Source organism: Nipponia nippon, unplaced genomic scaffold (assembly GCF_047370975.1).
Source record: "Nipponia nippon isolate SJK-2023a ecotype South Korea unplaced genomic scaffold, ASM4737097v1 scaffold_10, whole genome shotgun sequence".
Lineage (NCBI taxonomy): Eukaryota > Metazoa > Chordata > Aves > Pelecaniformes > Threskiornithidae > Nipponia > Nipponia nippon.
The window spans coordinates 36,644,471-36,659,875 of NW_028262291.1; the positions used below are offsets into that span (position 1 = coordinate 36,644,471).

General features: G+C 36.4%; 1 protein-coding gene across 1 annotated transcript in view; it reads right to left on the reverse strand.

Moving 5' to 3' along the window:
- Nucleotides 1–1,314: 1,314 nt before the first annotated feature.
- Nucleotides 1,315–15,405, reverse strand: part of SPRED1 (sprouty related EVH1 domain containing 1) — a 64,085-nt gene continuing 49,994 nt past the window's right edge. Inside the window, exons 5-6 of the mRNA XM_087746627.1 lie at nucleotides 11,377–11,535; nucleotides 1,315–6,501 (exon numbers count right to left, since the gene is read on the reverse strand). Of these exons, the coding sequence (XP_087602753.1) occupies nucleotides 5,842–6,501; nucleotides 11,377–11,535 (819 nt within the window). The 3' untranslated portion in view covers nucleotides 1,315–5,841. The remainder of the gene's footprint in view (nucleotides 6,502–11,376; nucleotides 11,536–15,405) is intronic.

Here is a 15,405-nt window from a genome sequence, read left to right on the forward strand (position 1 = left end):
AGTGTTCCCAAATGATGGAAGCAATGATATGACCCTACAGACTGAAGTCTTTCCGTTCTGGTACAGGGGCGCATAGTGAAACATGACAGTAAGCCCAAAGGCTCAAGAAACAGTGATACAAAATCCTGAGTATTAATTGCTATACAGCAAGGACTAATTGGCATATTTTTATGAACTCTCTTTAGAAACTGGCCACTAGGTCTGTGGTCTACAGACTATAGTCTGTGGATTAACTTCAGTTTTTGATTTAATTTATAAGCCCCAGCAACTGAGTTTGACTTACCTGTCAAAAAAAAAAAAAAAAAAAAAAAACAAAAAACAAAAAAAGAAGAAAGAAGAGCCCCTTACCTATCCTTTTTTTCTTGTTCAAAACTAGAAGATTGCGCATTATCCGTGATGTTACAGTGGATTTGTCTGAGATCTAAGACTAGTTTTTAATTTTTATGGAACCATGTTTAATGCTGAGTCATTTTCTCATATGTGGTCTTCACATAGTGCTATAATATTCTCTATTAACCCCTCACCTTGTTAGCCATTTAATTCATTTGCCTGTTTCCTTTCTCCAGTAGAGCTGCATTTTCAAATCATCAGTTAAAAGCTCAAGTATCAACAGTTAGTAGTCCATGTAATGATTACATCCAGCAATAATAAATTTCTTCAAGTTAGAAACTGATCAGATGAACAGCAAGAATTACTTTATCGTTTGTAATCAATAAAAACACATGTGCAAAAGCTAGAGGCAAACACAATTCAGCTTAGAGTAATCCATTCTAAACGCTGACCACTGAGCTTTCCAATTATAGTCTCACAGATTTCTATGTGTTCATTTTTCTTCATGGACTGATTATAGTTTTCCTTCCTTTTCTGGTGTATATCTTATTAAGTTGCACACAGCTTAGAATTATATTCAGAGATACACATTTTTGTGGTGGGGTTGAGTGGGAACTCAAATAAACATGATTTATATGAAGGAATCTTGACCTCCATAGCATGATGTCAAGGACAAGTACTGCTGTAGATACAAAGCAAGCTGGTACAGGCACATTTTTTGTTTAAAACATTACAGCAACTCTTTAAAATGGTTCTTACAATGAAAGATGCTGGAGCTTGAAGGTAATGCAATGTTTGTTTGACCAGTCTTAAAATCATAAAATGAACTGATTAACATTTTGTTTAACCAGTAAGCAGAATACTATGGCAAAATGATTACCTGTATTTACATCTTTTTATTCTGTTCTTGAGCTGCAACATTTAATTTCATATGCACTGTTCCAAGTAATCCCAACACAGAATGGAAAAACATGTCAGTTGTTTCATTTCAAGATAGCTTTAATCAGGTAATTACAGGAAAAAACATTTAAACAATTTTTATGGTGTTATCTGCTATGTCAACTTACAAGGATATGATGTTACAAACCAGTTACAAACTTAAAAGCATATTTACATTATATACTCAAAGTAACAAGCTATATTCATATTCATAAAGGAAACACCTATGGGGATGAGTTAACTAAATTATACATCATTTAGTAGAAAGAAAGAGCAGTTGAGGTTTAATGGAAACAACATACACATGAGGCACTTTGAGGTCATTAGGGTGGGAAGCAAATGGCACCAAGCGAAAGAAGGAAAACTATGTACAGCTTATACCGCAGCTTTGAACATGAAGGCTTCTTCTTCACCGAATGCTTTGATTTCTTAAATGAACCACAACTTTCGCAATTAAGAAAGAGAAGCTTTCAGGGGAAAAAAAAAAAAAAAAAAATCCCAAACCTAAACAACCCCCCCAACCCCTCCTTGTATTTATCAGTGCACCGAAGGAACTGGAAGTTTTATCCCCCCAGCTGCTGGACTAACAGTACCACATAAGGCATCTTTTAAAAGTTATTGTTTTGTTGCCAGCCACCACCCTTGATCTTCATTTTATTCATATGAATGTATCGCTGTACTGGCTGCAAGTACGCCATAAGCTCTGAAAAGATTTAAAGTCTAATTTAAACCTGTGCATTATTTACACAGGAGTTCAACGTTATCCTCCAGGTACACATGAACAGATGGTTCTGAAGAGAACACATCTGAAGTGGGAATGTTATATTCCAACATGTAAAATTAAGACATTCTTCAGAATACCTTTGTTTCTCTAGAGGAAACTGCATTGGTTAAGACTGTTTGGAACAACCCTTACATAAGCTCTGGAAAGGCATCTGAGCTTTATGCCATCATTTGCTGCTGTTTACTAAACAGTTACCATAGTAATTGTAGATTATTATCAGAATATTCCTTTAATCTTGCACACAGCTGTAGGTATGCCCTTCACAACTACTGAATCGCATGCGCGAGCGCACAGACCCACCTATGCATACTCAAAACTTGATTCGTATCACAAACCAAAAGGCCAGATTCCCTCTGCATGAACATCAAAACTCCATCCCTTTGCCGGGGGAAAGAACTTCAAGGGGCAGGAGAAAAAAGAAAAAACAAAACAAAAGAAAAAAACCCAAAAAACCAAACCACTTTCTTATGAACCCAGTGACAGAATCAAAAAGAATTTTCATTTCATTCCTGATTTTTATGGTCTTGTGAGTAGGCCATTGCAACTATTTTAAACCTAACAAAATATATGGTTAAAGCATTTTTACTTTCAGTCAATATTAATAATGAAACTTAAGAAGCATGGTGAGATAAAGAATCACAGTGAGTCCAAATTACTATTTTATAAATTCATAACTAAAGCTTAACATTTTTTTGTAGCTGTAGTGCACCCATAGCCAGTTAAATTACTATGTAACCAAATATTGTGCCTGAACGCAGCGGAATGCTTTTCGCCCAGTAGATGGTGCACCAGTGCCGCTGTCATTTAACTTCATCCCCCACTTTTAAGGGGAAATACTTAATTTTCACGGTAACTGAAGCTTTCAACAAGGGAGGGACTTAATATTCAGTGATGGTTTCCCAAGGCTTGGGTCTCCCTCCAAGCAACACAAAGCTCTGCTACTACATGCCTGAGAAACCACAGTTCTGATGCTAAGGGCGAGGGGAGGAGTAAGGATTGGGGAAGAAACTTCTCTTTTCCCAAATGCTTAAGAAAGTATTTCAGAAGAGACAGAATAAATGCTACGTGCAGTCAAAACCAAAAGGTGCACGGATGTAACAGCCCGTTCTGGAATGGTTTGCTGTATGTCCACCTTCCACTACTCATCTCCTAACTGCAACAGTGGGTAAGATCCCTAACACCAGAAAAAAAAGTATGCGTGCACCCTACTAAAACCAACCCTCATGTAAGCACGTATCTTTGCAGTTCTTTTAGTCGCTCTCAAACTGGGCATGCAGGCTGACACTTCCAGCACAAGCAGAAAAAGCGAACATACGTCAGTTCAGTAATCCTTTTTAGATGGAGCAAGTCTTCAAAGAGGAAAGCAAAAGATGAAAACATTTTAGCAGCAAAGTGGTTAAATGCAAGGTGAAAATATTAATGCACACATTCAATAAAAATATTAAAGCATATATGTTTCATATAAAATACAGTACAGGACCAGGAGTTCACTACATTGTAGAGTGCTCAGAGGAAACTTAAACTAATTTCTTTCTGAAGTATATACACAGTATGGTTCTATAGCATTTTCCTATACAGCCAGCAAGTTCTTTTCTTAGGTTGTTCATACCTCTCTTCGCCTTGAATTAGGAACCTAGCACTTAGAAATATTAAATTCCTTTCATTCACTAGAAAAACATCACCATTTTTTTATCAAAGTTGTTTTTAAAGTTAACAGTCTATTCTAGGCAACCAAGTTTAGCTGAAAATGTGTGAAGCATGAAAATCAACCAGAGTAGCAGCTTTCAAATATATAAACAGTAAAAACCAAGACTGCTGCTACCATGTCATATTCTTGGACTTAATTCATCCAATCAACTCTTAATACAAAACTAGAAGCTCTTCCGTAACTTCTACAGTTATCAATATATTTGTCTTCTTTTCAATGTGAAATAATACTTTGAGATGATCTATGTACACAAGGTGGTCAATTCAAGCTGTAATATAAATATAAATGTTTTCTTTTAAAAAGTATTTTACAGACAGATAATGTTATATACATTTGCTCATTTTACTTCTGGGCTACAAAGGAAAATTAAGGGCACCAATACATGCAGAGAGAAAAATTACACAAAATATACTGAAGAAATGCATAGGAAGTGAGAAAAGTCAGTCATGTGCATCTTTCAAAATCAATTAGTTTCTTTGTTTGTTTAGTAACAAGGGTATACTGAGGACAGTCTGTCCCACTCCAGCCAGGATATCAAATAGGCACCTTTGCTAATGAATTATGACTGGTTTTAGTGTTTTACATATCTTTAATGAGAAGTAAATGTTTCTTCCTTCATGACAGAGCAAAGCATGTAATGTTTTAAAAAATTCTCTATGGGTTAATTGGTTAATTCTTATCTGAAAGTTAAACAGTAAGTACAAACCCATAACAAATACCATATACAATATACGACCGCACATACACATACACTCTCTCTTTCTCTCACTCTCTCTCACTCCCTCCCCCATCCTCCCTCCAAATTTCCTCAATTAAGAAGTTCACTCCAATTTTGCCTGGGCTGTAATTTATTTCTCAAGCTAAGTCTTTTGTTGTTGTTTTTGAACAAAACACACAGTACTTTTGTTCTTGCCCATTCAAATAAAAAAAAGTTGCAGTTCAAAATAATGAAAACAATTTCACTTTTGTTATTAATCTTTTGTTTTAATCATAGTACTTGATAAACAGCTGAACAGGATCCTAGTTTAACAGAAGGATAAACAAGAACACTGATGACAATTTGTTACAACTGCCTTAATGTACCTTTTGCTTAATGAACATTTGAATATGCAATAAAGTATTTTTGGAGCACACCCCAAAAGAAAACAACTTGCTGGTTGAGCAACAGAAACAACTTCCTTTTTGCTATCATGTTGAAAATCAAAGTCATTTATATATAAAAATAAATGTTATGTTCTAACAAGAACATTTTAGACAATTACATCTGTGCTTAACAAAAAATATTGGTCACTCAAGACTAGAATAATTAATATTTTAAAGGTTTTTAGATTATCAGAATGTATGGATACAACTCAACACAAACTGTAGCTGAAGGGAAACAGGACTGAAAATATCAATTTGTCCATCTGGAATAAAAATGCGACTAAATTAACTAATTAAATATTTAAAATACTACCATGGAATGTGACAGTAGATATGGTCCATACCTACTATATCAGAGGGAAGGAAAGTTTAACATGTAATAATTCGTACCTTACACATTTAGTTAAATATAAACATTTGTTATTTATACATAAAGTCGCTTCCAAAAAACTATTAATAAGTGATTTAGTTGCACTTAAAATCAGTTTCATTTCTCATTTGCCGAGTATTAACTTTTCTTAATCTTAAATCAACTGTCACTAGTGCACTTTTAGTTAAAATTTCCCCTCAGGTAAGTTTTAATCCTTTTAAAAGAGCCCCCTCACCTAAACCATGAATGTACAAAGTGGCAAAAGTTAATCCCTTTTAGTATAATCATAGTTTATATACTCATTTTATAGCCAATAATAAGAATAGGCTCTCCTTTGCAAAATCTCCTTCACAACTTGCAACAAATGCCACGCGCTCGAAGGAAATAGTTAGGCATGGCTAGCACTTGTAAAATGCCAAGGTCTGACAAGTCTTGTTGCTTCCTCCACATCAAGCATCTCTTACATGAAAGAAGATTCCCTTCAGCTTGCCAAAAAGCTTCCACAAATCCAAGTTAGATGCTTCCTGGAAACAAAGATTTTTCAGCTCTGTTTGGCACAAGATTGATTCATCCCGCAGCTTTATGCTTTCCTCCACAGCACCCACATACCTCACCACAGTGATGGCAGGCTCTCAAGGGGAGGTAGCAGCACATACATGGAGCAATGAACGAGAGTGCCACCAGTGCTAACCAGCGTAAGCAGAACTTGTCATCACTAGTGTCACACGAGCAAGGATCAGAGAAATCTCCTTCAGAGTCTGACATGCAGTGATACAGCATGCTCTCTGCGCACAGCATGCAACTAACTTGGTAGATACATCTTTTAATAGGATCTGGCGCATCTTGACATTTTCCTCTGCCGTTATCTTCATGATTAAACCTTTCCTGGCAGTATATACAGCGGGAACGCTCACCATCCTCTTTTCTTCTTTTTGAGTTTTTAAATTTTGATGAGGAAGGCTGAGTTTTAAATACCACAGAACTCTTTGAGTCTTTCAGGGAATTCAACTTAGTTCCATCCCCACATGGGTATAAATAGTCAGATTTTTTACTGTCTGATTTAGAAAATGGTATATTTGAGTCTGCGTCATCCCTCTCCAGGTCGTTCTTCCACATGTCAGGATGCCTGTAGTCTGCATAACGACGTATCAAAATGTCACGAGGGTTTATTCTAACAATTTCATCTTCATCCTGAAAACTAACGTGTCTGATTGACTTCAGTGGGACCTGAAATGGCAAAGCAAGGCAAGTTTACTATAGTGAAGTCCCAAATTTATGTCCACCTACAATGTAAAACTTAGATTAGAAAATCAGAAAACAGGATTTTTTTCCCTTGCTGAAGATAAACATTTCAGCTTATTTTCTTACTAGTACAATTTACAGACTTCCCCACAATAATGACCTTTTTGCATGATATTAGGACCATGAGCTTTAGTATTCTTTCCTGACTTTTTAGTATCTCCTAAGAGCTTTGGATATTTTGGTATCTGCATAAAACTTGATACTGTTCTTTGAATTATGCTCAAAATTCAGGCTTTAACATCTTACAGTGGCAACTCACCTTATGTGAATTTGCTGATTTCACATCAGTGATGATCCACTGCTTTAGGATTAACTCCCTGATACATTCACTTTGAGTTACTCACGTCACGTAGGAGAAGCTTTCTTTTATTCCTGCTCTAAGTTTTCAAACTCCCTCCACTTTTCCAACAAGAGCATTGAATACTGGTTACTTATTCTCAAAGCTTTATTCTAGGCAAGGATTTTGCCATATGAAGAATAATCTTCAGTAGCATGATCAATCAGTAACAGTGGCTTCTAAATGCACCTCCCCTTAGCTAATATACAGTATTTAAATTGATTAGTTTAGGACATTGTCAAGCAAACACCTGAGTACTTTTTAAATTTTCATCTTGTAATGAACTGACCATAATTCAAGACCTTTTACCTCAAAAGTCAAGTAAGAAGGAACGTGCTAAACGTACAAAAAAACCCGCAGAGATAAGATAGAGTTCTTGTTTATTCTGCCTTATGATGAAAGGGCACAGGGGCATGAAGAAGTTGTCAAAGGTGGCAAATTTGAATCATCCACATTGAAATACTGCAGACCCTTAGATGTAAGTCTAAAATAGTGGACTGCCACTAAATGTTTCTGAAATCACATTACAAGTGACTTTCAAGAAAAAGTGCAAATAATGACAGGATAAAAAATTTAGAACATTTGCATGCAAAGAGCTCCTGAAAATAGCAGATAGTGCAGCAAAAAAGCAAAAGTCTCAGTATGTCCCACTATTCCTGCCGTACAGATAGGCAATTATTTTCCTACACTGTAGGGCTATTATAGTTGCAGCCAGAATATAAGCGAGCTTCAAGTCAAATTCCACCTTTTTCTCCTGTCAAGTGCACAGCCTGCAAACCATCTCACAGAAAAGACTGGAGGGGGGAAAAAAAATTAAAAAAAAAAAAAAAAGAAAAAATCACTCCCTAACCCATTAGCCTTACAAGTTCTTCCAGAATTATGTATTACTTGGGAATGCATCTTTGGCATCAGTATCGTTGCTTTGAGAGTGTTTACCTTATTAGTACTGATCAAATTAATGAGAATTAATGTGTCACCATTCCATAGCCTAGGACGACAGCTGAACTGCATGTTGCTAATCTGTTGCAGTGAGTAACAACAAACTACTGAAGATGATGTTTTAAGTTAAGACACTTCTATTTCACTTTGCACGTGTCTATGCTCCTACTACACCGAAGTCTGCATGCCCTAGTTTTGAGGTAGGAGGCAGAGGAGGGAAGAGGGAAGGCAGCTGGAAAAGAGGAAGGAATAGCTTCTTAAAATACGCCAGCTTCTGATTATGTAAGAATATCTGTAGCCTGCTCTAACCATCACTTCCCTGCTTGATAATCTTTGTGTGATGTATTTTAAGTACAGAACTGTAATTAGAGCTGCTTTGCCCTGGGAGTTTCAACTGGAGTATGCTAACAAGAATAATTTTTTTTTCTTGGCTTCAAGCCACGTAGTTGGACTTCCACAAGGTCTCGAGGATATAGGGTGAAGAAAGGTTATAGCCTATTCAACTGACATCACTGCTCTTCATACTTCCCCAGGCTCCGATGCAAGCAGTTAGGCCTCCCCTTTGCTTATAAAAGCAGAGTGCTTCTCACCTCTATTCTGTTTTCAAACAAGAGCCCATTGTTTTAGCATCAATAACTAGCTATGGCTAATTGGCTTTTTTTGAACAGTTAACAGCATAGATATATTTAAAGGAAAAAGCATCAAAAATGTCATTAGAATTCCGTATATTACAGGCATAAAGGATCCTTACCCCACTGTCCACACATAATATTACGCATGCATTTAAGACATCAAATAAAACCCATTGTTTAAAAGAAAAAAAACCCCAAAACCTCAAACCAAAAAACCCACCCTCAACCTCCCATTCCCCAGACAGCTAATAGCCATTAAAAATCACTACAAATACTAACAACTGTAAAATCTGACCTCTCCTCAGTCTTTGAAGGCTATTTGTTTGAGCAGAACACACTACATCTATAGGACTCATTTCTTTTTTTCAAGTCCTCAGCCAAACACCTACCAAAATGCTTAAGGTCTGACATGTTACAAACAAGGCAGCATTACGTTCTGTATGCAACTGATATGAAGAAATTTTTTAAGAAAGCAAGTGGGAAATGCTGAAAAGTAAGCAAACAGGAGAAATGCTGGAAGAGCTTTATAAAGTGCTTACATATTGGGTGTTTAATGGGACCTATATGAAAGCATGAGGTACCCAAAACCTTAAGAACAATACACAATCCAGATTCAGTTAGGTACAAATACCAGCAAAATTCAATGAGAATAATGCACACAGTCCTCTAGCCATTCAAAATTGTAACTCAGTACTAGTGCCATCTCTGTGTAACAGCTGAAACAGGAAAGGAAGAAGAACAGTACAGCAAACAAATTCCACAGACAATCTCATTATGAACATCATTAGCCAACTGGAAATTAGGCAGAAAATTTTTGTTGACATGACTGAACTCATTAGCATTACATCTTACTTGAAGGGGTGCACCTTTAAACAAGGCATGGACACTTGCTTGGTACTGTACCCTTCACTGTCTCTCCTCAAACAGATATACCTGACTTTGCTCAGCTTGCAACTTCACAATATGAGGACACGGGCAGCTGAATATATCATTGCAGAAGTTAAGTTAAACACATGTCAGCATATCAGAAGCTGAAGAGCTGAGGGACTTGGGTATTTTTTAGTAACAGTCAGAGTATTACAGGTAAAGATCTGACCTGTCATTAATCACATCTTTTGAGGATGCACTTCTTGAGCTATTCAATTTATAAGCACAGTAAGAGTGTTCGAACTTACTTATACAAAATTGAAGCAAAATAGGTATTTACCTCAAGATCAGCTGTGCCACATGGTCACATGCATGGAGTTCAGCAGAGACAGCGCAGTGTGTGTACATACTGAATGTGAGATTTTGTTGACTTGCCTATGTTCTAAATGTGTGCACCACAGGACCATGCAAAAAGCATGAAGTGTCAGATGCAGGTGGTGCTACAATATGAGAAAAATATTTTAAAAAATACCTACTTAAATTTCCATGGAATCTCCCATAGCTTCAGTCTATAAGAAGTGAATTTAGCATTGTCATTTCAAAGAAGTTCCTATTTAATTTCTATCAGACAGGCACTACCCAATATACCACAGCTTAGATTATCATTTTCTCAGTACCCAATTCTATATATGCTCTTAAAGCATACGGGTATTTTAGGCTACTGCACTTTTCTTTACAACTCAGTGAAGACTAACAGCATATACATCACTGGTTACTGTAGCTGTTAAGTGTTAGCTGCAATAACCTAATCACCCATCTATTCTATTCTAAGAAATTTTTAAATTCTCTTTGAAAGGGAATGGGAAGAAGGAAAAATACATACCTCTTGATCAACAGAACAAACAAAAATATAAGGTGATTTATACAAGGAGATAATTGGGGCAGATCAATTGTTAAAAATCAGAAGTTCATCATTTCAAGCTCTTTAGTTAGTTCTCCGGATAACACTGTTTTCTTCTTTTGTCCAATAAAGCACGCAGAAAGCAGCTGATACAAGACTTTAATACAATCCTATCTTTCTTTGCAAGAATGACCGAGGGTATTAAAAAGCTTTATTTCAAGGAGCGGAAATCTTTTCTGATGAAGTGTTCACAACTACTTGAACTTGCATTCTGCTTTGACTTGTGCTGTTAAGCTTATTCTAAAAAGCTTCCCATGTGTTTGCTCCTAGGCGTAGACCCTCAAATTAATTATTATCCAACTCACTATGAAGTCTACTTCTGCAGTCTACAAAAACTGTCAGTTCTTTGAGGCTTAGAAAGAAGCAAAATGTGTATTGTTAAAGGAAAAGCTGTAACGTTTTCTTTCCAATCTAATGTTGTATAAATATGACCTCTTTTAAAAAATGTCTGTACATCAGCCTTCCTCATGTTAGTGATTTTTTTTCTGTTTTAAGAATCTGTTTACCAATAGCTTAATACTTTTCATGCATAAGCGATATACTGTTTTCCTTTCTGTACCAAAATAGAATAAATAGGCAGTTAGAAAGCATAAACAATGTTTCACTAAAAATATTTAGCGCAAGTGCCCCACTGTGTAATGCATCCAAGATATCAATTTTAGAGATACTTTTCAATATTTCTAATCAAAACAATATTAGTATACACGTAACTGAGATTGAGCTCATGGCCAATTAACATTTTCTGACCAAACTTAAATAGCATTTCAAGGCTGCAGATACAGAAGTCTGTAATACAGAAATCTGACTTCAAAGAAAGTGAAAGATTTATTCACGTAGTCTGCTGCACTACAAGCACAGATAAATACCTTCACAAAGCTTTACCTCTGCCATAATAATGCTGTAATATTTCAGCTGCAAAGCTTATATTGATCATTTCAAGAAGCTGAGAGTATAATACTACATACAAGGACTTAGAACGAAAGTGCTTTCTTGTCAGGAACTACATACTGTGCTATTAATGCAGCAAGCAAAGTAAGAACTGCTTCTTTTGTTGGTAGTCTTACCTGGTTAGGTTGGCTAGGAAAACAGGCTCTCCTGGTGTTGAAATCCTCAAATGCTGAAGGCCTTAAATTTGCGCTGTTGTAAGGTTCACTGGTTACTACAGTTTCGTGTTGGAAAAGGTGATCTTTCATTAATGAACCTGATGTATTTTCTTGAGTAGTCTAGAATACATAAGAACTCCCTTAAAATGATTTTGCATTTATTCAAAACCCACACCAAACCCACCAAGTTCATACATAAATGCATTAATATTCAATATAAAGTATTAGAGGCATCTATAAACACAAGTATTTTTAAATACACATTTTTAAAGTACTTATAAGTAGGCAAGTATTTTCTTTACTATGAGTCAGCCTTGGAAAATAAGAGTTCCTTCTCTGCAGAGCGTACACAACTTGGTCATTAGAGATACATGCCTTTGTAACTCAGTTGCCAAATCAGACTGAGGAACTTCTTTAAGGAAGGAAAGATTAGCCCAGTCTCTGAGATTATGCTTTCTCTAACTACCCACGAGGCTGCCAGTATTTACAAATATACAATTGGAGGAAAAAATTTCTGAGACTAATAAGGCAAAAGCTAGTCAGACCTTTAATAAATTAAAAGCAAGATCAGCTGGAAAGGAACAGAAAGTCAGTTTTAACACATACTGGCTTAATTAAAATATCTAATTACAGCAAGTGTGTATTAAACAACTAATGACTGTCTTTTTGAAATTGAGGTTATATCAGGCAATCTGATACAAAAATGAGACCATGTGGCAACATATAATGAGATAGCTGCAGGACATGTGCCACTCAGAACAAGGAAGAGGAAGTATGTTTGGGTGGAATATTGGCCTGTGAGATGATCCAATTTCTGAAAAGAACAGAAAAACAAACAGTTTTCATTCTTTAAGCTTAACTGATTGGGATATACTTTGGATACAGTAGACCATATTGATACAAATCTCACTGGGCTTCCAAAAAAAATTGTACTGTACAATGTTTTGTTTGTATTGAGAGATGCTGTAAAGTTAACTGGCTGTCATCATTTGATAGCATTGAGAAAATTCTGGCATCATCCAGCTTCCAGCAATGAGAACATTTCAGCTTTATCATAAGGATTTGTACATATCAAGAAAACATTAAGGGGGAAACAATAAAAATACTGCAGAAAACTACTGAGCCAGAGGCAAACCTGAAGTTTTGGCAGGTTAAGTACTAACACTGAATCATTAATTTTCATTTTTCAAAATACTTAAGGAACTTATTCTGGGATTACATTAGCACCTCATGTGCATAAAAGCCTAATGTATCAAGTTCTAAGACATCTAGATAAAAGGGAAGTAGCTGTTCCGTAGCTGATCTTTGAGAGAAAGAAAATCATCACATCACTAAGAATTTATATATTGTTCAGAAGCACTCGGAGTGGAAAAACATTAAAATTAGTAATTAATGATCAGCTTTAATTAATACTAGAGACCATACACCCCATGAAAGACAATAGCTCAATCAGGTTAAAGTTCCACTGAAAAATTTTGAAGACAGGCAATACTCCAGAAAGTAGTACTTTTTGCAGATCCTTGAGTATGACAACACCACTAAGCAATGGACCCTGTTGTTGTCAAATTAAATTTTCTGGTCAAACACTGTTGGGAAAGGAGTACAAAAGAAACGTTGAAGTGACTGGCGAGAGTTAGATTTCATGGATGTATAGTTATTTTAAGAGCAAAAAGCACCAAATGTTAGTGCAATATCAAACATCTTCCTAGCAGGAGGTACTCCTGCAGGTACATTGCCCAATGACATAAAAAGCTTCCAAAACACTGGTTCAAACCACAGGAGAGCTGCATTCAGAATGAGGAAGAAATGCCTACAAGTATTTTTGGTTTGAGTGATGTTATAAATGCTTACAAGCAGAAACTATTTAAGCTAGGAACACACTTAACAACTAGAAGCCATTTTACAGAAACCACAGTGATAAGCACCACCTAACCCCTTTACCCCCCCAGCTATTATCAATTTGAGTGGTCTAGGGAGAAGGATGAGAGCTGCAAAAACTACTATTCCTTCCTTCCCAGGGAAAAAACACATACTACCCACAAGCCAGCCTTTATCCCTGGCTGAGACTTGCAACAGCCTGCATTATTTCCTGTCCCTGCAGGTGATTCACACCTCTCTTCTTCAGAAATAAACTACCTACACTATAGAGCAAAAAGGACACAAGCACATGCTCGCCCAGACACACTCTCCCCTTGGCAGTCAAGAAGGGCTCCATCTAATAAAGGATACAGGCACTGATCATCCATTACAGTGCTAACCAGCAGTGCCAGACACTGATGTATGAAATACAAACCTTAATCTTAAAGCAAGCCTTTGTGCCCTATATGCAGCAATTATAAAGGAATGCTTTTATAAAATTCCAACACAGACACCACAATCGAAGCTAATTGACTTCACGGACAAATTTGGGGGTGGCAGGAGACAGAGAAAGGCATCTGACCTTTGTAAGGCAAGAACTCATGAGACAGCTGTTCGGAAAGCACAACGCTCAGCCTACCAACCGAGACACTACAGGTAAGCGGACACAGCCTAACTTCTGGTATTTATGAAAAATGAAAAGCGATCAGGTCAGTGCTGATCTTATTTAGCCTATAAATATTCACTATGCAGAACTACAGAAACGCCAGACGAATATCCTGAACTCTGTATTTTTAATTAAACTGATAGTTTACATACAGCCAAACCACGTTTATTAGTATCAAAGAGGCTTTCTTTGGACAACACTTCCTGCTCCAATGTGATGTTTTATGACAAGGTCATAAACACCTGAAAACCACCATTTATAATGGAAACACTGACAACCTGAAGGGAGAGGCCCTAGAAACAAAAATGCTATTGTATTGAAAATGCATTTAAGTAAAAAGCAAACATGTAAAGTTTTCCACAAGAATGAAGCTTGGTATATTAAATATACAGAATATTACACACAAACACAGATGCACACATTCCCCTTTTCTACTGTCCAAAGCAATTACACCGCCCACATTCAATATCCTTTAACCACGGCCTGCAAAGTACAGTACTGGCATAGGTTATTCAGTATCATCTGTAAAGTAACCTACGCCAGTTTTTAATGCACAACGGAAATCTGGTTTGCTCCCAGCTGCTGGTATAATAATTACTGTCCTATGGTTGCTAAGAGATACTCTGAATTTTTTTCCAAGACTACTAAAACATTTCTGTGCGCGCAGGCAAAAGGATGCTGGGTAAAGCAATAAAATGACTCCAGCTGTAGCTCTCCAGCAGAATTCAAAGCCAGATGACAGCTGTAGAGAAAATGAAAACCAGACTGAGCTTCTCTTCTTCTTCAATTTTCTCTCCTTACTTCTCCCAGTTTGCCAGAGTTAAGTCTGGGAGAGAATTCAACATTGTTCTGCAAACATTGTTAAAAATGCTCTGCTCTAAGTAAGTTTAATGATTACACAGAAGGATGGATGAGAGACCACATTTCCGTTGCATCCCAGTTCTTGTATTTACTTCCCATGAGGCCTGAAAATCTGCTGTTTGATGCTAACCAACACAAGGAGCGTTTAAATGTTTTTTCCTTAATTTTTTAATTGTGAATGAATGATACAGGTTTCAAAAACATCTGAATAACTTCCTTCTGCTTTAGCTATTTCTAGGACTGATGGAGCAGCTATTTTCATGTTTGGCAAAGAAACTCTATTATAATCAGGTATGTATTTCTGACATGGACTGAAATATTACCTAGATTACTCTGAATGTTTTGTACGTTTTAAAGTAAAAAATAAGGCATCTGACATGCCTTTTTCTTCCAAAGCTGCTCCACCTGATTATATAAAGCATACTAGAGGTTTTTAGGGATTCCAAGGAAGGAACTAATAAATTAAAACACAAAGCATAACTATGAGGAAATGAGAGATGGAGATATAAAGAGGCTGTTAGGGATACTGGTGAGAAAAAAAAAATTCCTCCTCTTTTTTTGAATACTACTCCACAAAAAAGCTTAATAAACCCAAATAATTTTAG